We start from the raw sequence: 23,228 nt of genomic DNA, 5'->3' as shown, positions 1-23,228 counted from the left end.
GAAGGCTGATGTGAGGAGTAATGAGGACCTAGACTGTTTTAATGACTATGGGAAAAAAAATTTTTTAAGCTGGATAAAAAGAGATTAAAAAGGATGAGTCATAGACAATGGATGAAGGCTCGAAGCAGATGAAGTTAAAGCAAAAGGCTCTGATCTGGGGATGAAGACATTGCTTGAGTTGTTAGCAGAACATCCACATGAAGACAGTTCATCAGCCTGTTGGAACTGCAGCGGAAGAAACCTGGAAGGAGAGATCAGGAGAGGGAAATGTGGGATGGGTGAGGGGAAATAAGAAATCTCTGCACTTGAACATATTCTCCGAAGGGAACAGTAAAGTGGGAAAAGAGCAGAGAACAGAGGTTTTATCTTTGTGGAAGGCCCATATCCAGGATGGTGAGGAAAAGAAGGCCCAAGAAAGATGGCGAGACATAAAGGTGGGCGAGAGCTCCTTTATGCCCAGAGGCAGGAGGTTATAGACATAAGACAGGGGTATATATCATCTCTGTTAAAGGTCATAGAAGCTGGCTGGGAGTTACCTTTTCCAGGTGGTTGGACAGAGGTCATATTTCACAGTAATATGGACACAGCACAGTGAGGAATTCAAGATCGTGTCTTAAAATAACTCAGCATTAAAAAACAAAACAAAACAACTAGTTTCTGAAGGCTTCACCTGGGGACATGGGGGTGGGGAGGATAAAACAGCAGGAGCAGCAGTCACTGGGATTGCTGGAGTCCCATGTGCCCATGCTGTGGTGTGACTTTTACTCTGAAACTGCTTGTTAATTTCAGTTATGCAAAGTTCTGAATCTTACCCTAATAGAAAGTAAAAGCAAAACGAAATTCCCCTCCATTCAAATCTGCAACAGCGTGGATTAAGGTAACACATCAACATTTCTCTTGACTTTGTCTTAAAATCATTATTTTTTCAGTGAGAATAATGACCTGAACTGAAGGTATAAAACTTCTGTCTTGAGGAGCTCTTGCAGCCTAAGGTGGGGATCTGGGGAAGGTGGGTGAATCTGGCACTACTGTATTGGAAAGTTCGTGCAGTGCAGTTAAGGATAGGATTTTATTTAAGAATCTGTTTAACTGACTCACTTTCTTTTGGAGATTCTCTTAGCTTTTCCCAAATGTTTGTTGCAGTTCTTGTATCTTCCATCTCCGGATGTGTTGTTCAAAACACTAAAGCACAGTATAATAGAAAACCCATTAGACAAAGGGTCAAAGAACTGTATTTTAGTCCCGATTCTCCTTCAAACTTCCTATGTGATTTTGGGAGAGTCACTGACCCTCGGTTTCTTTATCTGGACACGAAGGACTTGTACTAGCTGGCCTTTAAAGTTCTTATCAGTTCTAAAGTTAAAGACTACATGAGTAAATATCAAGGCCTTTTTCTCCTCTCTTACCAAAAAAATATAACTTCCTTTGGGTATGTCTGCTACATGTGGGGGCAAAGCACCATAATTTAGGCCAGAGAATGTGAGTTATAGTAACCACAATAAAAATTTAATGTTTAACATTTATTACATGCTCCCTACATGCTAGTTGCTGTGCTGTGCCGTATTCTTCACATGAATTATTACACTTAATCCTCTCAATGTTAGTGTCAACCACTACCCTATCTTATAGGCGAGGAGACTGCTGCTCAAAAAAATCAGAAAATTTGCCCAAGATCATTCAGGTTAAGTACCATGGAGCTAGAGTTGGGACACAGGCACTCTGATTCCCAAGCCCAGGACCTAACAAATAAATAATTTCATTTTTCAAACCATCAGAAGTTCAAGCTAATAGACCAATTATGGTTTCAGAGGCCCTTGGAACATTGGGATTTGGTAGCAATAATTTAATGCTTGTCTAAAAAGAGGGGAGGAGTGTTGTTATTTAACCATTATTTTCTTCTTTTTCTTTGTTTCTTTAACAATATTTGTTGATCTGCATTAATATTGCAAATTGGAAAATTGAAGTAACTGTTTAGACAATTAATTCAAAAGAATGTGTTAATGATAAAAAAGAAAAGGAAAGGAAACCATTCATGGGTTTAAGTTGAAGCAGGGAGAAGGTAAATAGAGGCAGGTGACAGGGTGGGTGTCAGAACTGAGTACCTAAATTAACCACATATATTGTTTGTCCTTATTTTATGTTTTGTAGTGTTACCCTTCTAACAAGAAGAGATTGTCTTAGTTTTATTTACAGAGGCAGTGTGAGTCCAGTTCGATTTGTGTTTTCAAAGGTAGCCTGAGATGAGGAAGACCAAAGCAACTTTTAAAAATACTCTGTTTGAATATTATAAATGAAATTTTATTTCCATGGCTTTTGATATATTGGAAATAAACTGAGGGTAAACACTTAGCTTGACCAGCATCCTTTATACCAGCAGCCATAGAATTGGGCCATTCAGCTGTTATTTATTGAAAGAGGTGAAGTTCAAAGCCATTGATAATAGTAATATCTGGTATCCAAAGAATATTGAGCATTCTTCATGACTTATTAAGACAAAATAGAGACACCTGTGCAGTTTATGTTCAGGTATCCAGACACTCTTAAAATGATCTAACCAAATGTTAAAAATGCTCAACATGCAATGAATTTACACACCTACCTTCTGCCCATTGCACAGAATGCAGAGGGGATTCCATAGATGTAATTTTAAGGCAGAGTCCCTTCAATTGAGCCCTAAAAAAATTTTATTTATAATACCCAGATGATAATTTCTACTTTATTTTGTCGATATTTGGTACAATTCACATATGCCTATTTTTCAGGTTATATTTATAAATTGAAATCTTTTTCTTCATGCTATAAATGTTTTTTTTTCTTTCTCTCTAGGTTAAGTCCATTTATTGAAACATATTGTTCAGATCCCGAGTGACATAACTGGAGCCAACACGGTGCTACGGAGAACTATGAGATTTAGCCTGGATATTAACTTGTCTTCTAGAGAATAGATTTAGTATTCCATTCTACTGTAATGGCTAATTCACGCAGAAAACTAATATTTAATATTTCCATAGGATTTTACTGCTCAGCAGTCATCCAAATATGTATTTGTTCTCAGTTCACAAGTTCATCTATTGATCAGTTCAATAAGGACCGTGGGGCTTTCCCAGTAGCCATCAATGGGGAAATATTTCCTTGGCATGAGCTAAGGCTCCCCACCATGGTCATTCCCCTCCACTATGACCTTTTTGTCCACCCAAATCTCACCTCCCTGGACTTTGTTGCATCTGAGAAGATTGAAGTCTTGGTTCGAGATGCCACCCAATTCATCATCTTGCACAGCAAAGATCTTGAAATCATGAATGTTACTCTTCAGTCAGAGGAAGATTTGAGATACAGGAGACCAGGGAGAAAGCTAACTGTTTTGAGTTATCCTGCTCATGAACAAATTGCACTGCTGATTCCAGAGAAACTTATGGCTGACCTGAGATATTCTGTGGCTATTGACTTCCAGGCCAAGCTAGCTGATGGTTTTGAAGGCTTTTATAAAAGCACGTACAGAACTCTTGGTGGTGAAACAAGGTAAGATGTAGCTCCAGTTGTTTATAGTCTTTTGTGATACTTTTCTTATGTGTTATGTCTCTTTGCCAGGAGCATGCTTCAGTAGTCATTTATGAAAAGCCCAAAAACTATGGGGAAACTCAGAAGGAGAAGCTCTGCCATTCCTAAAGGAAATCACAATAAATATGGGAACACAGGATGCAGAGGCATAAGTGGCTAGAGAGAGAATAACCAGGAGGAAAGGCCAATATATGACTATGACAAGACTGACATGTTTATCTCCTAGGGGAAAGGATGGTCAGTGCAGAGAGAGCTGAAATGTGGAAGGCTTCTCAAAGGAGGTTAGACTTGATCTGAGACCAAAAGGAAATGTACATAAGATTTGAGTTGGGAGAGAGGAAATGAAAGCATGTACATTGCCCAGGAAACAGCATGACTCAAATCCAGAAGACAGAAACAAGTCAGTTTGGAGAACTGAGAAATATGGTCTATTTGATCAGCTCCATGTTTATTGAGCCCATGCTATGTGCCAGGTACCGTTCTAGGCACTGAATGTATAGTAGTGAGATATAGACTAGGGATTGGGAATAATTTAGCTGAGTGGTCAGGGAAGTTCTTGGTGAGGCGGAAGTGCATTTAAACTGAGACCTGAACTTTCATGAGGACGTCTAAGGGCACGGTGTTCCCAGCAAAGGCATCAGCAAGTGCAAAGTCTGTAAGGCGGGAGTGATTGAGAGACGAAGGACAATGAGAGAGGGAGAGAAGTAGAGTAGAGAGGGGTCAGATCATGTAGAGAGAGACTTAGAGCCTCTTGCTTTAGGCTTTTACTCAGCGGCCATGGCACTTCATTGGAAAGTTCTGATGTGATGTACGCCTCATAAAGATCAAGTATATGTTGATGGTACATTATAGAGAGGAAAAAGTAGAAGCAGGTTAGTCTTTTAGGAGGTCATTGCAATTGTTCAGGCCAGAAAGGATGTTGGCTTGGGCCAGGCTAGTGGTGCAGCTTATGGAGTGAAGTGATTGAACTTGGCATTTGTTTTCAAGTGTAAAACAGACAGAATTTGCTGACATTGACTCTGTAAGGCAAGAGAAAGAGAGGAACCAAGGATGCTTCACAGAGGGGATGATGTGGTTGTCCAGGGCCAGGGTCCATCTCAGAGGGGAGAGGAGTCTGGTTTCAGTGCTCTCCTACATTTTATCAGTTGTATTCAATTGCCAGTTTGAGAAACCCCCAATACAATGGCTTTGCCACACACTTGTTTTTCTCATGCAGCAAGAAATCCAGAAGTAGGGCATCCCAGGTATGCTACAGTGTGTACCAATATTATCCAGGACCCAGGCTCCTCGTATCTTTCTACTCAGCCATCCTTGGCATATGACTTTCCTCCTAATACAAAATGATTTCTGCACTTCTAGGCATCAAGTCCACGTTCCAGGCAGGAAAAGGGGGAGATGGGGGAGAGGAAAATGCAAAAAGAAACATTCCAGCTGAGTCTGACTCCTTTTACCACGATTTCTCACCCAATGACTTCAACTAGGCCAGAACAAGTCATGTGCCCACCAAGTTGCAAGAGAATCTAGAGAAGTGATTTTTTCATCAGACACATTGCCTTCCTGAACAAAATCAGGCTTCTACTGGAACTGAAGAAGGGGAGTGGATATTGGTAGGCGACTTTAGCCCCGCAGTGTCTGCTGCCTACCTCCCCTTCCCCACTTCAGGTGCTCACTGCCCTCTGCAGCTCACATGCCCACCCCACAGCCCCCAGCAGTCTACTGAGGACAGCCCTTCCCCAGGCCCACCTCCCCTTCCCTTGGAGACGCTTCCCCTCGTTGCAGCCTCAATTCTCAGAGGCCTATTCTCAGGTCCAGCACAGTATTGGATAGGAAACATCAGCTTCTCACTGAGGTACCATGTGACCAGTGATGGTTTATTTCACTTTTTTCAAGTGACAAAACCTCCACCTAAAAGAAATACATTTTAAGGATATAATTTGAGGAGATGAGGGAGACCAGAGGGGGATTTTTTTAGAGTAGAAGCTTGGAAAGTAACATGCCTCCCATAATTAACTGCAGACTATTTCTGACTCTTCTTATGATTAATTAGTCAGCTCTCTTCATACTCAGTCACCTAGTAGGTCTTCGCATGTAGGATGATTTGCAGGACAGTGTCAGCAGCATTTTATTACCTCTCTGTCTATTTTTCATACACACCCACACACACACACACATGCATACATACACAACTTAACTTAAAATACAAAAATAATTCGGTCAACAATAATTCTTTGAGAAGCAGGAAGTCACTACTTTGCATGCAGCACTAAAATTGTGTAAATAGCAAAAAAGATCTTAAAGTTTGGGCTTTTCCATTCTAAGACTTAACTATAATCAAAATTTCACATTAGTAAAAATTATTCCAGGTACTTGAGATTCCTTTACTTCTGTAGGACCTGTTACTGAATCCAAGTAATACCGAGGCCCCAAACAAAGCATTTAGCTCCAAGTCTCACTTTTCCAGCCTGTATTATAGAAATACAGTAGACGGAGGCAACATTATCGTGACAGGCCCTCTTTTCCCTCCTCCTGGCCCTTCTCAGCCTTTATCTGTCCCTTGAGCTTTTCTATTCTGCTCTCCTTCTTCAATCAAAATATGCTCTCCAGAGTTGCTTAATTAAAGCTTTAAAGCCCAAATAATAAATCTGTAATTATATCATTTCAAGCATTATCAAGGTGATGGGGTATAGAGATTTGTCAGAGTATCTATCTACCTGTTATAGTCTGAAGGCTGAACCTGCTTTGCCGGCAAGCAGAGAGAGCTAGACGTGTCTGGGGGGGAAGCTTGGGTCCCCCAGGAAGACCCTTAGCCAATGACGATACAGAATATGAAAGCCCAGCTCCTTGCCTCCATTAGGGGAAAACTTGAAGGTGTGGTTTCCACTCCAGAGCTCCGCAGGGATGAAGCTGAAGCTGGCACCGGGCCTGACTTCTTCCTCTTCCCTGTCCCGCTTCCCTCCCTCCTTTACCTGTTTCTTTTTTTTTTTTTTTTTTTTTTTTTTTTTGCGGTACGTGGGCTTCTCACTGCTGTAGCCTCTCCCGTTGCGGAGCACAGGCTCCGGACGCGCAGGCTCAGCGGCCATGGTTCACGGGCCCAGCCGCTCCACGGCATGTGGGATCTTCCCGGACTGGGGCACGAACCCGTGTCCCCTGCATCAGCAGGCGGACTCTCAACCACTGCGCCACCAGGGAAGCCCTACCTGTTTCTCTTGGCAGCCTGTTCTTATAAATCCGGATCTGCTTCCTGGGAACACAACCTAAGGCATCACTCATCTCACAGGTATTCAAATGTCTGATTGAGGCCTGCTCAGGTTTAGTGATGACACTAAACTACTAATTTCCTAGTCAATTTGGAAGTCAAATTGGGCATGACTAGCTCAGCAAATTTACTAGCTAAGCGTCCTGGTAAGGTCACTCAAATTCTCTGAGCCTCAATATCCTTCTCTGCTATGAGTATGAAGGTGATCATGTAAATAGAGTGCCCAGCGCCATGCATTATTCATGATTGGCAGCTACTAAACAAAATTTTACCCTCATTTTCTTCAAAAATAGATTCTGGATTCTCTAAGGTTATAGTTTGAGAAATCAAACGTATCACCTCCAGGTTTGATAAGCTGTGTTCTGAAGGTACAAATTCATTTTTTTTTTTGACTTCACTTGTGTATTCTTTTTGTAATGTACTTCTTTTCACAGAACAATTGCAGTAACGGATTTTGAGCCAACCCAGGCACGAATGGCTTTCCCTTGCTTTGATGAACCATTGTTCAAAGCAAACTTTTCAATCAAGATAAGAAGAGAGAGCAGACACATTGCCCTATCCAACATGCCAAAGGTATTTGCCAATTTTAGAAACTTTGGGGAATTGTTCTCAAAATGAACTTTGGTCTTTGTTTTGTTGTGTTTTAATATTTTGTTTGTTTTCAGGACTTAAGCCATTAATTTGTTTTTGATCCTTCTACATATTACATTACCCCAATCCATCTAGATTTTAACATCATTCTCTTTGGGCATTGTTTCACAAGAAGCTTTATTTTTTACATAAAGTGATTTCTATTTTATTTGTGTTTATATGGAAGCAGAGTTCTTTTAAATCAGTGTTACTTGGCTAGCGATGAAATTCAGAATTGCCCAGAACAGCACTTCTCAAACTTTAATTTTCAGATGAGTTGTCTGAGGATCTTGTTAAATTTCAGATTCTGATTCAGTCGTTCTTGAGGTAAAGCTCAAAATTCTGACTTTCTAACAAGCTCCCAGGTGATACCACTGCTGCTGGTCCAGAGACCACATTTGGAGTGGTAAGGATCTAGAGAAGCTTGCCTGGGCCCCATCCTGGAGATTCTGATCTAGTAGTCTGTGATATAACGTAGAAATTTTTTTTTTTAAGTTCCACGCGTAGTGCTTAAAATTATTTATGAAAATTATATCTCATAGTTATAAACTTTTTTAATTGAGAGAGACCTCTGAACACTTTTATTTGAGTCATATTTATACTCAAAATGCAGAGACTCTGAATGACACAGTAGACACTGAGCCTCATTCGATATTTCCTCACTAATGATATGCTTGCCTTTTGAGCTGTTGAATGAAATGTAAAATATTTCCCCATTGCTACTTAGAAAGTAGGATAAAAATAGAGGCTCTCCAGACAGTGCTTCCTCAGGATGAGCTCAGAAAGCATCCAGGTCATCATAACCCAGCCAGTGACTCCACCCTAGTTTCCTCTCTGCCCTCCACAGTGACTGTCCTCTGTGGATGAACTGGGGAAATGAGTCCATAAGCTAAATTTCCCCCAGATTCCTGTTTAATGCTAGAAAAGTGTTTGCTTTGAAATACTTGCAGAGCAGATCAAGGGGAAAAGTGACACACTCCACATGACATATATCCCACAGTTTTTCCACGATCATACAGACAGCAATTTAATTTGCCTCCTCATGTTCAGGTAAAAAGGATTTGCTACTTAGCTCCAAGTCTTCTTTCTATGAACCAGATGTTCATTTAAGGGTAGTTCAGTCTCTTTCCTGGCAGCTTTTTATTAACAGAATTTTTCACATGAGTAATCATGGAGGATAAAGTAAAAATACAGTTAGTAATGCCTTTTAATTAAAATGTGATGCAAACATCAATTGTCAGTTATATTAGAGTCTCAGTTTTCTATCTTCAGAAACCTTCAGTAACTTCTCATATTTAGGAAAAATAAGTGAAAACTTTGAAAATATTTCATATAATCCTTGAACTTTGCATTGCCTCAGTTGACTGGGCCAGTCCTCTGGATCATGCCTTTTTCAGCAAATATTGGCTTTAGTTTCTGCTTCTCGTTGGCACGCCCAACCCAGACTTTCATGGTGATCCAAAAAAAGGAGAACAGAAGTAATGCTACAACCATACTCTTTGGATAATAGCTGCAGCGCTTAAGATGGGTTATGGACTGGTGAGAAGAAGCGACACATACTAAGTTCTCAATTTGTTTAGTTAAGAATGTAGGAATACAAGTTAAGAACACTAGGAAGTGAGGTGGTCAGCCAAGCACTAGTAGAGGCAGCATATATTCTGGGCATGTCTTTGTCCCCTTCATTCCTTAAGGGAACACACACCTGCTGGTGACACTTGCTATGCAAGTAGAATCCTGCCAAAATTGAGAAGACAGCTAAATCCTTCTCTAGCAACAAGTGTTTTATACTTAGAGCTTACATCACCATCCTGGAAGGACTTATACTAACAGCCCAAATACTTCCATTTAAGGCAATGTTGATCAACATGGGTCACTCCAGGTTCCTGAACAAAACGCAGCCTCCGTGGACTACGTCTTCATCTGGGGGGGAGGGGAGAAATCAGAGGGAATGCCCACCTGTCTCCTGTCTCTGCCACCAGCTGTCCAGTGTCACAGACTCGTTTCCCCACAGTCCCACAACCTTTCCCCTTCCTCCCCTCACCCATCTACACGCTTGACAAAAGGGTCTTGCTGCTGAGTTTGGTCAGAGGACCACAGTCATCACGTCCCCTCCCTAGCTCCTACCATAACCCTCTCATCTGCTAGGAGTATGTACCCATAGAACTCTGGTTGAATCAGACCCCTAAAAAAGATTATTGTTGGACAAAATTAACTTTCTGAACAGAGGTAAAACTTACAGCCCTACGCATGCTGCCACCTTTCCTAGAGTATTTGGTCAGTGTTTCCTGCTTTATTGAAACTTAGGAATTGAGTTTTTGATAGAATTCTGTAGAATTTAATAGCACACACATTTGTCATTGACGTAGGCAAGGCAGTTTATGATAATACTTCAAGCTATTTTTTCTTGCCAAAGCAAACTGCAATCTTATACAAACACATAAAACATGCTCAATAGTCCGTGGTTAGCACTGCCACAAACCAGATGCCTTAAAAGGAGGTTGGAGAGGGTAAGGGACAAGCCAGTCTAAGAATTGTTTTCAGTTTGAAGAAAGTGGTATTTTCAGATGACTGGATCTGTGTCCGTTCAGAATTTAGGGGCATCATACCATGGTGAAGACCGTCTCTGGGACAAGCTATCCAGGGCAAATAAAGATAGAATTCAGTAATTACTCAGTGAATTTGATGGATGCGGCTGACCAGTCTGTAGCCTTAAAACTCTTTCCTTCCTCAGTAGATAGGCAGAAGCTCAAATCGCTAATGATCTCCTTGGCCTGACTGCTTTCATTGCTGAATCAATGAAGCAAAGATAAAATAAGACTATGACTCAAGCTGTCACCCAGCGAGTGGAAGAATGAGCAATGGCTTTAGAGTCACACGGTCACATCCACATCTTGATCCTGCCGTGGAACTAGCCGTGTGATCTTGGGCAATTCAGTTAACATTTCTGAGACTGTTTCCTCACCTGTGAAATAACACCTACCTCACACACAAATAATAGGAGAATTAAAAGATAATGCAAAACATCTAGCACAGAAAAAAACAAAAAAACCATCTAGCACAGTTTTGCTTCCCATTTCCTTCTGCAACAGAGATTTATTTATTATATAACAAAGGGAAAGGGACTCTTCTCTGGCATTTTTGCTTAGAAGTACAAATCTTGAATTGATGCCAGTGTTGGAGATTATTGCATCTCAAGAAAGCAGAAGCATCTAAGATATTTTTATGCTTTCAAGCAACAAAATAGATATCATTTCGAGATCCCAAAGTAGTACATTGTGTCTTCGAGGGAGTCTAGAGATAAAAGAAATAGAGAGAGGTGAAGCCACAGAATGTTGTGAAGGGTCCACTGATCTCCTATAAGGGGATCACATGTCCTTCGGAACATCAAGCTTTCCTCTAATTTACGTAGCCTATGTCATAGGCATTCTTGTAAAATACTCCAGTTTTCAAATACTGATTCTTTCCCTTCCTGTAGGTTAAGACAATTGAACTTGAAGGAGGCCTCTTGGAAGATCATTTTGAAACTACTGTAAAAATGAGTACATACCTTGTAGCCTACATAGTTTGTGATTTCAACTCTGTGAGTGGCACAGCCTCGTCAGGGGTCAAGGTGAGTTTGGGTTCTCATTTCATACACAGTGCAGAATAGTGTCCTGAAGGCAATGAGCTTTTCTTTATTTTAAGGTTATTTTCCTTATTATCAAAGTATCATGCTTATTTACAAAAACAGAGGTAGATAAAAAATAAGTTACCCGCAATCCCATCACCAAGATATAATTACTGGTAATATTTGTGTCAGCCTTCCAAGTATTTTCTATAAGTCTGTCAGTATATGAGTGTATACAGTAACTGTATATACTGTATATGACTATATATATGTTTTACAAAATAATCTATGATTGTTTTAGCTCACCATAATATGCCATAAAAATTAAATGCCATTAATTATTTCTATAATATTAATAATTAATAGTATTGTACTCTACTGCATAGAGGTACCATAAGGATTTTTTAATCAGCTTCTTATTCTAGGACACTTACATTGTTTCCAATTGCTTTCTGTAAGTTTATTTCCTCAGTGAAAGGAGGTCTTCATAATTTTTAGAGCATTAATTGTTTACAAAAATTTACAGTACCCAATAATTATAAAGTTTCGCGACTATCAGTGAAGACATGAAAAATAAAAAAGAGCTCCTTACCCTGAGGAACCAGTTTATAGACATAAAAACATATTCAAAGAACCATAAAATAATGCTTATGAAAAATAGCAATAAAATGGCTATTACAATTTCCATACATATTATACCTTTGGATATGTAGATACATGTTATCAGCAATGTGTCTACATACATCTCTGCACATATATATATGTGCAGAGATATAGATGCGTGAGAGGTCAGATGGAACTTTACTTCAGAGGACAGGGTCCTGTCAGCTTCCTTGGATTCACGTCCCAGCTCTACAGTTTTCTGCATGGGGGGCTTGAAGTAAGTTACTTAATCTCCATGTGTTTCCATTGCTTCATCTGTAAAATGAAGACAATAGCACCTATTTCATGAGGTGATTGAGAGGATTAAGTTAGATTTTACATGTGTGCATTTAACACAGTGCCTGGTACTCCACTGTGGTCACTAATATATCCTTCTTATAAAATTTCTGAGGAACTTCAGTTAACTCAGAGCATGAAAGCAGATTATGAACTGAGAGCAACACTGTACTTGAAACCCAAGAAGATTGGAATCTAACTTTATTTCTTCCACTTAATAGCTAATAGTTTGCAGGGATTCAATGAACATATTTGGGCATTTTTGAGTTTAAAGAAAACATGACATGGTGGGATGAATTGGGAGATTGGGATTGACATATATACACTAATATGCATAAAATAGATAACTAATAAGAGCCTGCTGTATAAAAATAAATTAATTTAAATTTTTAAAAAACCCAATAATCAAAAAAAAAAAAGAAAAGAAAACACGACAGAGGGTGGTTCGAATAAGTTCATGAAGACTTTCCACCTCATAGAATTATGTTCTATTTGAATTGTGTTGGTGGTCATAATTTTGGAAGGTTTATTCTCAAGTGCTAGAGTACATGATAGTGATGAACTGAAGTGGGCTCTCATGAGGCGATAGGTTTTCATAGCTTAAAATGTACAGATTAGCACCTAGGGAATGTACTGTAACAGAAAATACAGGGTTGTTTGTAATTTTCAAGAGTGATTCTTGCTTTAATACTTTACAGAACATCTTATCCCCTGTTGACAACATGTTTAACGGTATCTCAATAATTTCTTGAAAAATACAGTCTGCCTTTCTTTGGGTGAGGGCTGTTAGGAATGGAGTTGTGCAAAGGAGCTGTCCTTCAAAGACCACTTCTTCCCACCAACATTTCCCAGGTGTCCATCCATGCAGCCCCAGACAAATGGAGTCAAACACATTATGCTTTGGAAGCATCATTGAAGCTGCTGGACTTTTACGAAAATTACTTCGATATCCACTATCCACTCGCAAAACTGGGTAGGTTCAAATTCCACATCATCGTCTTTATTTTTAGAACATACTTTGATTTCGTCCCTCTTAGTATGTGATTTAAATGAGCACTGAAGACGTTCAGTTAGCCCAGAAAGCAATAATTTGTACCTCAGAGATGGTCCTAGAGTGTAGAAAATAAAGTATTATGAGAAGCCCAAGTACTGTGGTTCATTTCTCTATTCTTTTATAAGGTTTAATATTAAAATATCTGCATTTTGTATTAGATTTAAATGGATGAATTTTCTGGAGCATATATTTTCTTCTGTACCATATTTGTACAAGACTAGCAATCTTTTATAAAAGTTGCCGAAGGTTTATGTAAATAGCTGAAAATTGTCCCTCCATCTGTTATCTACCGTGTGTCTGAGGCTGGAAGATAAGACTGTGGCACAGACTTAAAAAAAAAAAAAAGATTTCGAGGAAAAAGATAATTTGAATGTAGTAGTCATAGATCTTTATATGAGAAAATACACACAGGCTATCTTGGTTGGTTTTAATTTTCTATCTTAAAAATTAAAAATTGTGATTTTTATGTTGCAGAATATATAAAAACCATGACTTAAAATTTATAACTTATATAGATTAATTTTTAGAGTTTCTGACAATGACAAAACATTGTTTTTCTTTGGGACTTTAGAACACACACCTTATCATGTCCTTCCTCCCCTTTCCTGCCCAACCTCCATACAGTTTTAGACAGTTAAAAGGGACCATCAGAAGACATCTCCAGGGGGTTGTCCCTACAGTTCCTGAGTCTCACTGTATTATTATGGCGCAGGTTCTATACACCTTTTAGTACGGATATACTAAATCAGTTTACCCACAGTCCACTGCTGTTCTCTGTCAAAAATCAAGGAAAGATCAAATAACAGCTATCAACAATCTTAAGTTGCTCTTGAAAAATGCAACCTTGAAGATCATATGAAGTGAATGTATTTAAAATAAAACTAACTGAAAGGAAACATGCAGCTTAGGAAAAAATTGAGCAGATATAAGCATTTCTAATGGCTTTGGGAAATAATATAACTAATATAAAATCATCAATGCAATTTAGAAAAGGAGTTATTCCCACATTTGAAGTGCTAATGAATACTAATCTTTACTAGTGCTAGTTTGCTTTTTGATTGCATTATAAATATTTGATTTTATCCACTAGAATTAACCAATACTAATTCCAGACATTGTAATTGCAAGGCAAGTGACTTGATTTATTTCAAACTTTTAAAAAATTACCTTTCTTTTCAGCCAAAAAGCAGTAATTTTTCCAATATGGCCTGGCAGAATAAACAGAAAGAAGTCCAAGATTAAATATTAGCCAGAAGTTCTCTAATCTATATGAAGTCATTGGCAGAGGGTATATATATATATATATATATACACTCACACACAGATATGATATAAATTACGTTATATCTGAGTTGCTTAAACATGATTAAATTTCACTTTTTTTCCCTAAGACTTTGTCAAGAAGTAGAGGAAATATCAATGTTGAAAAGGAAATTGAGCTCAGAAAGAAGTGATGCCAACAGCCTTTTTCCTCTACTGCCTTAGAAGGACACTTAGAGGCTGTATGCGCTAGAAATATTGATTGAAATATTGACTATAGAGATGCTCCTAAAAGGTGTTCCCCTGAAATTAAAATCCCCTTTTTTTCTTTTTTGTAGAAATGAGTTCATTATATGTTTTGTTGAATTCCAGACATATTAGAAATTATTTGATACCTCATATTTTCAAAGTTTTTCTGTAGTACTAATATAAAATAAAATAGAAGAGTTTTAAAATGAATTTTTTTCTCAGCAGTAATGCACTCAAGGTATTTTCATAGTTTAGTTTTAGGAAAAAGTGATTAAATGTCAATAGGTTACTTCACCTACAACCAAAACTTTATTGATAGACTTTATTCTGCTTGATAATACTGATTATTTTCAGCAACTACAAGACATCATATCAATGTTAAGACACTCTTGATGTTTTCAGAAAATCTGCTTATATATACTGAATGGTTCATAACATATTTGAGGAGGAAGCAAATCCCACTTCTGGTGTGGAAGCCATAATGATCAAGTGTGGTTGTTCTTATTTCTTAGATCTAGTTGCCATTCCTGACTTTGAAAGTGGAGCCATGGAAAATTGGGGCCTTGTCACATATAGAGAGACGTCACTGCTCTTTGATCCCAAGACCTCTTCTACTTCTGACAAACTGTGGGTCACCAGAGTCATAGCTCATGAACTAGCGCACCAGGTACCTGGCACTCATGACATCCTCTTAGCATCGGTTCAACAGAGCATTATGCAGAACACCACCAATATTCCTGAAACAACATAAAATCATGTCATTTTACTTCCAGAGGGGACCTTAGGGATTATCAAGCCAAACATAATATGTCAAGTAGAAGAATATTCAATCTCTAGACAATGGGTCTCATACAGGAATTTTATCACAAGTGACCACTATATCCTCTAAAACCCTTCAAGGCAAAGCCTCCAAGTGTCTTTTAGTAAAGAAAAGTGAAGACCATGCAGATACATAAAGCACAGAATTAGAAACGCTACAAATAGAGATTTCTATTAAAAATATTTCCCCTTATACCCTCTAATACGGTGGCATTCCAATCTAGGGCAAAGTCAATCTCCTTTCAACTGGAATCTGTGATTGTTCAGCCATAATGAAGTATTTTCAAGTCTATGCACTCATGGGCTGCTGACCCTGGACACATTACCTAACTCTCTAAACTTCAGTGTCCTCGTCTATAAAATTAAGTTCATAATAGCTCCTGCTTCTTGAAACTGTTGTGAGGATTACAGATAAGTGTCTATGTCTGTCATGCAGTAGGTACTCAGTAAGTGTTAGCTATTAATGATGGTGACAATGACCACCACTGCTACCATTTCTTACAGAATAAGATTTCCAAGGCCCATCTATCAACACTGTATTACATACAAATATGAAACAGTAAAACTAGCTCTACAGATATCAGAGACTTTTTCCACTCTATTTCATTTCTGAAAATTCCCCATTATGCGGTGAATTATTAAAGGCACTGGAAACTCTCCTTTACCATGTAGGCAAATATCATTCCATTGTAGAAACTGGTAAAATCTCTTATTTTTCAATGTTTAACTTTATCCTTTATCATGACCATAATAATAATAAGGGGGGGTTGTGTGTTTTTTTTAAAGCAGCAAACTAAGAACCCAGTTACATAGGAGCCATGCTCAGCACTGTATTTTGAGAACATATGAACAGCTTCCTCTGGTTTAGCATCTCCCCTCTGGCCCATCTTAGGGGTTTTGATCATTAGTGTCTGGAAGCTCTAAAGCACTTAACTGAGTCTGGGTATTCCACATTTTCTACCCAGTGTTTATAGGGAGATAATCAGAGAGCTCTACTTTTGAGGCTCCATCCTCCCTTAAGGCCTTCCTGTAATAAGTTCTCTTTTACGGGGACGCAGTGTTCAGGGCTGAAGCAGCAGGCCCCGATGGCCTTGACTATTTTGTTTCCCCATTAATCTCCATGTCTCCCCATGTCACTCCTCTGTGTAAAACCCTGGCAAAGACTCTCAATGCCTGGGTGAGTAAAGGATCCGTAGTGTGGCAAACAAGGCCCCGAGGACCCGGCTCGCCTCCACCTCTCCAGCCTCATCTCTGAACGACACCGTTAGCTTTAGCCATCCCAGCCTACCTGCCAGTACCTGAACAGGCGAGGTTGTGTCATTCCTCTGTGCTTTTGCTCCTGCTACCTGATCTGCTTAGAGCACACCCCACTTCCAATATTCCTGAGAACCACTTGCAAGACTAAGGAAATGAATCGTTTCCCAGTTATTCTACACACTCTCCCAGCAAAACTGATTTTTTTCCTTCTGGAATCTCCTCTGTCCCTTGTACAGACATAGATCATAGTGCCAATAATGCTTTATTGCATGCGTATGTCTACCAGTTGACCTCCACCATTTGTGTTGAGGCAGTGGCTATCTTACATACATCTTTGTATTTCTAACATATGGTATAGAGCCAGAAACATAGTAGATTCTCAATAGATATTTATTGAATGAATGAATAAACTACTTTTACTGACTGGTGAAATGACCATAACCAGCTTGTACTTCTTGTGTTCATCACTTCTCAAACTGAGGAAATACCCGCTGTCCCTTCTCACAGAACCCCCTCAGAAGATTGGAGCCCACTTGCAATATGATAGGAGGGCTGTAAGAAAAGGTATAGAGCTTGAACTGTTTCTAGAAGCTACAGATCTAGTGGTTTGTGTTCTGTAACTGTAACAAGACTCTTCTGGATCTTAGAATCTTATTGTTTAAGCTTCCAGTCCTGGAGACTGCAATCCTAAAATAGATAAACCGGACACACACTAATATGACAAAGGCCAAATAGATACATTATAATAATACATAAAAATAATAATATTTAAAACGTGTTACAGATTAAATATAGGTCAAGGGTAAATTTCTATTTAGATTATCTTTTTGCATCCTTTTAATTTTATTTATATATATTTAAAATCTCAGGCTTTTATTCACCTTAGTGGCCAAGTTAATCCCTAGAAGTAAATTGGGGCAGAGGACAACAAGTAAATTTGGTCATCACTAATATTGTGTAACAATCTGAAAGTCCTAAATGAATTTTTATTCTTTTAAGTACCTGCTACTTAATATGAAAAGGTGACTTCACCCAAAATATTTTGGCTTATATTTCTCCTTAGACCATCACCATAAGTCAATGACAAGGTGAGATTATACTTATTGTGCAAAATGTACCCTACGCAATGTTTCATTTTCTTCCTTAATATTAAATCTAATATCTAGGAAATATAGTGAGGATATAATGGAAGTTGGGAAGTTGGAGACAATATGAACACAAAGAAAGAGAAGTGGGCTTCCCTGGTGGTGGAGTGGTTGAGAGTCCACCTGCTGATGCAGGGGACGTGGGTTCGTGCCCCGGTCCGGGAAGATCCCACATGCCGCGGAGCGGCTGGGCCTGTGAGCCATAAAAAAAAAAAAAAGAACAAAAACAAAGAAAGAGAATTGAAGGAAGCAAAAATGTGGAGAGAGGCGAAGGCAGGGAAATCAGTAAAAGGAGGCTGTGCGGAGAGAAAAGGGTAGCAAAGATAGAGAAGAGGCCTCAGCTACTAAAAGAAAGAAGTTACCACCCATTATATTTTTTGCTATAGTTAATAATTTTTTATATTTGTTTACCTTCTAATAACATGGAGTGTTTTCCTCCTAGTGGTTTGGCAACCTGGTTACAATGGAATGGTGGAATGATATTTGGCTCAATGAGGGTTTTGCAACATACATGGAACTTATCTCTGTTAACGTCACATATCCAGAGCTACAATTTGTAAGTCACAATTTTGTATGTCATACTGTATGCCCTAACGAATCATTAATTTACTACTAAAATTTTTAGAGAATGCCAAAGAGAACATAGCATTGAGTCTTTGAATCTTTGGTGTTTTGTTTTGTATAAACAGGTTGTATTAGTTTTCTAGGGCTTCCATGACAAAATTCCACAGACTGGGTGGCTTAAACAACAGAAATTTGTTTTCTCACGGTTCTGGAGGCTAGAACTCTGAGATCAAGGTGTCGGCAGGTTTGATTTCTTCTGAAGCCTCTCTCCTTGGCTTACAGATGACCGTCTTCTCACTGTGTCCTCACATGGTCTTTTCTCTGTGCTCACACATCTCTGGTGTCTGAGTTTTTAAATTTCCTCTTCTTACACCAGTCAGAGTGGATTAGGGCCCACCCTAATGGCCTCATTTTAATTCAGTCCCCTCTTTTTTAAGGCACTATCTACAAATACAATCTGGGGGCTAGGGCTTCAGCATATGAATGGGGTGGGAGGCACATAACACAGATGATAGAACTGGATGAGACACTGGAGGTTTTAGAGAACAGTCAACATAAATCCCTCACCCTAAAGTTTGTGGATAGAGAGTGAAAATAGCACAAATATACAGCTGTGTATGTGGGGTGAGAGGAAAGGATCACTGTCCAAATACAATGATATAGGACAAGACAATGCCCATGGCTATAGATCCCGTACAGAGTTCTTGGCATGTAACCTGAATTGAGCATGACTGGGGACACACTCCTCCAGAATTTCCAAAGGGTTAGTTAATTTCCCCAAAATGTGTGAAAAGATTTCTTCAAACATGTCTTTTTTAATAGGCACAAGAGGGTCTGAACAGCACATATCAAGGTAGTTAGTAATGGATAATTAGCTCTTTGAGGTAGACATTTGGTCCAGTACAATTACAGACAAACATGGATTCAAAGTCAGTGTCTTCTTATTTGCTATGTGCTGCATCTGTGGTTTAATCCCAAAGCTTCATACGTTCTCACTTGTAAAATGTATGCAATGCATCTCCCTTGCAGGGTGTTGAAAGGATTGCAGATGATGGATGTAAGATCCTGGCACACAGCACGTGTTCACTCAATGGGAACCTTAGTTTTATTTTTGTATCGGAGGGATTGGCTCATGGTAAACATTCAGGCAGTATCTGAGGGAATGTCGAATTTATACCTTTACAAAATAGAGAATTGGTGAAAGGGGAATATATAAGGGGAAAGAAACATCTTGTAAGAGATATTGAATACCTACTTCTGAGAATATCTTATAAGACCTATCATGTTTCCTATTGCTGAGAATGTCAAATGGAAATTGAAAAAAATTTTCTCTCCTGTTTAGGATGACGATTTTCTGGACATGTGTTTTGAAGTAATTAAAAGAGATTCATTAAATTCATCCCATCCTCTCTCCAATCAAGCAGAAACCTCTACTCACATAAAGGAAATGTTTGATGCTGTTTCCTATAAAAAGGTAGTAAATGCTGTGGACTAGTGGAAGCTCTGCTTTTGGGAGAAATATAATGAGGCCAGAACATCAACAGTTTAAGTTGCTGGTGCCAGGTTATTGCTACCTGTTTCAGTTTTTATTTGCTGTTCATTTATCAGACGTTACACATGTTCCGTAAAATGTAAGTTTCCTTTAAAAACATATACTACCTTTTCCTTTATCTTCTTTTTCTTTGCTTTTGTTTGTATTTTAGGGAGCTTGTATTTTGAATATGCTCAAGGATTTTCTGAGTGAGGAGAAATTCAAGAAAGGAATTATTCACTACTTAAAGAAGTTCAGCTATAGAAATGCTAAGAATGATGATTTGTGGAGCAGTTTGTCAGATGTAAGTCCTCTGTTAAGTTATAGTAGACTGCTGTTCAGCCTAAAAAGTGACAAGCTAATTATGAAGGTTTATAAATAGTTACATTGTCAGGCAACAAATGTTTATTTCACTTGCCACACTGCCAAGGGTAAGCAGGCAGCACCTCTTTTTTTCCTCTGACACCTTACTAAACCAAGATGCCACACTAGTTAAGCCCCAAGGGTTCAATATTTGACCTCCTTCTCTTTGGTTTCCCTTTTATGGTTGACCCTACACTTTTGTCTTTTTTTCCAAATCTTTCATGACTTTGTAACTCCTTCATGTAACACCTGATCTTCTCTTCCCAAATTTAAGGTTGAACTCTCCTTGCTCAAATGTATTTCCCAGCCTGTATTCTCTGTTGAGTGAGACACACCTCCTCCCTCATAGGAAGAAATCCTGTTCAATCCCCGTCATGCCTCTGTTTCTAGTGCTCTTGCTACCCGAAGTGCTCTTTCTTCTTTCCAACAATTCAGGTGCTGTCCGTCTTTTGAGATCTAGCTGAGATTTCACCTCCTCCTTACAGACAGCTCCAGCCCTCATTGATTTGCCTTGCTCTTGAATGCCTAGAAGTGCACTTATGAATCTGTTCCATCCAGTGACATTCTCTTTTATTGGTTTCCATTGGTTCAATAATAACAATGATAATAATAAGCAAAATTTGCTTAAGAGAAAGAATCATGTCAGGCCCTTAGCATTCTATTGACCCTATAATCAGATAATGATTGATTAAGAACATATGGTCTCTTTGTCATTGGGATTCACGTAGTATAGTAGGTAAGACAGAGAAAACATGCAGTCAACTCAGATGATTCTAATAATTATTAAAATATTCTTAGATTTTCAAATGCAAGGACAATACTTTGTTATAGAAGTAATGAACTGGCAGAGCTTGTGCCTGCAGGTAGAAGAACCCTAAGTCATTGTACTTGGAAGAGGTTCTCTCTCCTTTATAAGCACGGATGTCCCAGGGACAGTAATAATATTGTTCAATATTTGTATAGCACTTCACAGTTTAAAAAGAAACTTTATGTGCATTATCTCATTTGATTTTTCTGTGCCCTAAGTAAGTCTGGACCCTCAAGGTTTAACTTATGTGTGAGTTTGTGGTTAAAGAGACAAATGCAATAATTAAAATTTTTTTTCAAAGTAGCTCAAACATTTTACCCCCATTTCTTGAAAACCCTAAAGGGGATCAAATTACACGATCCTTTGTAATACTTACAAAGATGCTCCTTATCCATTTTCATCACCTCTTGCAGCTGATCCAGATGTTCTTTCTCCACAATTCTCCCTCAGGTTGTCAACAACAAGCCTTACATTGCTTTTCTCTCCCCTCTCCTTCTCCCTCTCCTTTGCTATGATGTGTACTTGTGTATGTGTCTCTGTGTGTAGACATCAACCAAGCCTTTTTTCAGCAAGGAAGAATCTGTCTTTGGTGTGGGTAGTGGGTGTAAAGGGGATTAAAGGAGATATTTGGGCAATAATTACAGGATTCTTTTAGGTTAACGGTGAGCACCCTTATGTTAATTTTTGTCACTTCATGCTTATGACCATCTCAAGAAGGTAAGGTAGGCATTCTTACCCCATTTTTACAGGTGGGAAAACTAATGCTAAGGGAGAGATTTGCTCAAGACCATATACCAAGTGAATGATGGAGTCATTACTTAAAATCTGTCTTCTGACTCTAAGTCCAGTATTCGTTCTTTCAATTACATCACAACTTCTTCCTGGTTATCAGGGAAGTCTCCCATCCAAACTTCCCCTAAAGGTCCTAAATTCTAGGTGACCCCCTTCTGACGCCAAATGAAACTGTGGGGGACTTACCTGGTGGCTCAGTGGTTAAGAATCCGCCTGCGAGTGCAGGGGACACGGGTTACAGCCCTGGTCTGGGAAGATCCCACGTGCCACGGAGCAACTAAGCCCGTGCGCCACAACTACTGAGCCTGCGCTCTAGAGCCCACGAGCCACAACTACTGAAGCCCAGAGTAGCCCCCGCTCGCTGCAACTAGAGAAAGCCTGTGCACGGCAAAAAAGACCCAACACAGCCAAAAAAAAAAAAAAAAGAGACTGTGGTAGGAAAATGATAAATTCCTGAGAATACCTAACTCAGCATCCTGTCACATAACATCAATTATACATATAAAACAAAAAGAGTAAATTCTATGTATTCTTTAATGAATTGCTATGCTTATTACCATGTTTAGATGAACTAAATTTTCATATACCTATGCTAATAAATGTCTGCCTTCATGTCTAACATGCATATTCAGCCAACTATCAGTGCCCAAAATGGCAGTGCTCTTTTCCTCTTGTTTTATAGGATTGTTTAGAAAGTGATTCTACATCTGGTGGATTTTGTTATTCCGATTCCAAGACAGCAAGCAACACAGTAAGTAGAAAGAGACTTGTAGAGTAGAAGAGATTTGGCTCATCACCTGGCCCAAAGTGAGTGTGTAAAGTCGCCCAACTGTCCCTTTAAATAACTGGAGAGAAATAGAGACTCCACAGTTTTCCTTGAAACAAAGCTGCCTGAAGAAAGAATGCTCAGGCCATGTAGGGGGGTGACGCTGTTACTACTATATTTTTGTTGTTATAATTCAGCTTTCCCACAACCCCGCTGCTAGCTAAAAATATCTCAGCTCAAAATTCTTCTGAGTGGTTACTGCTGCACTGGCATCCTCTAGGCTCTGAAAAATGCCAAACCAAATCTGTTAAGTTTGGAAATAGAGTGAATGGCTTTCTTGAGGCCCTGTCTTTTTGTTTACTTCTGGGAAGTCATCATGGAAAAAAGAAAAGGCAAACTTTTTAAAAAGCGTTATGGTAATCCCATCAATTGTAGTTTTCAAAGGGAGATTCGGCATCACTCAGTGATCAGCAATACATACTAGAAGCTAAAAAGCTAGAGGTTTTGTTCTCCATTCCATATACCTCTATTGATATAATATTGTTCTATTGGAATTTTTAAAAAGCTTCCCTAAAGAGAGACATTTCTTCTTAAGCCACTTCTCTGGATTCTGTCGTTAATAAAACGGAG

General features: G+C 38.9%; 1 protein-coding gene across 1 annotated transcript in view; it reads left to right on the top strand.

The window, feature by feature from the left end:
• Positions 1–465: 465 nt before the first annotated feature.
• The window catches only part of ERAP2 (endoplasmic reticulum aminopeptidase 2), a 39,332-nt gene continuing 16,569 nt past the window's right edge, over positions 466–23,228 (top strand). The window contains exons 1-10 of the mRNA XM_082835295.1: positions 466–877; positions 2,827–3,519; positions 7,249–7,387; positions 10,920–11,054; positions 12,843–12,963; positions 15,066–15,220; positions 18,217–18,330; positions 19,681–19,812; positions 20,042–20,173; positions 22,515–22,583. Coding sequence (XP_082691421.1) covers positions 2,969–3,519; positions 7,249–7,387; positions 10,920–11,054; positions 12,843–12,963; positions 15,066–15,220; positions 18,217–18,330; positions 19,681–19,812; positions 20,042–20,173; positions 22,515–22,583 — 1,548 coding nt within the window. The 5' untranslated portion in view covers positions 466–877; positions 2,827–2,968. The remainder of the gene's footprint in view (positions 878–2,826; positions 3,520–7,248; positions 7,388–10,919; positions 11,055–12,842; positions 12,964–15,065; positions 15,221–18,216; positions 18,331–19,680; positions 19,813–20,041; positions 20,174–22,514; positions 22,584–23,228) is intronic.

This window comes from Leucopleurus acutus, assembly GCF_964270905.1.
Source record: "Leucopleurus acutus genome assembly, chromosome: 3".
In the NCBI taxonomy this organism is placed as follows: Eukaryota; Metazoa; Chordata; class Mammalia; order Artiodactyla; family Delphinidae; genus Leucopleurus; species Leucopleurus acutus.
Note: the sequence above shows the minus strand (reverse complement) of the source record. Positions and strands in the feature narration are given on the sequence as shown.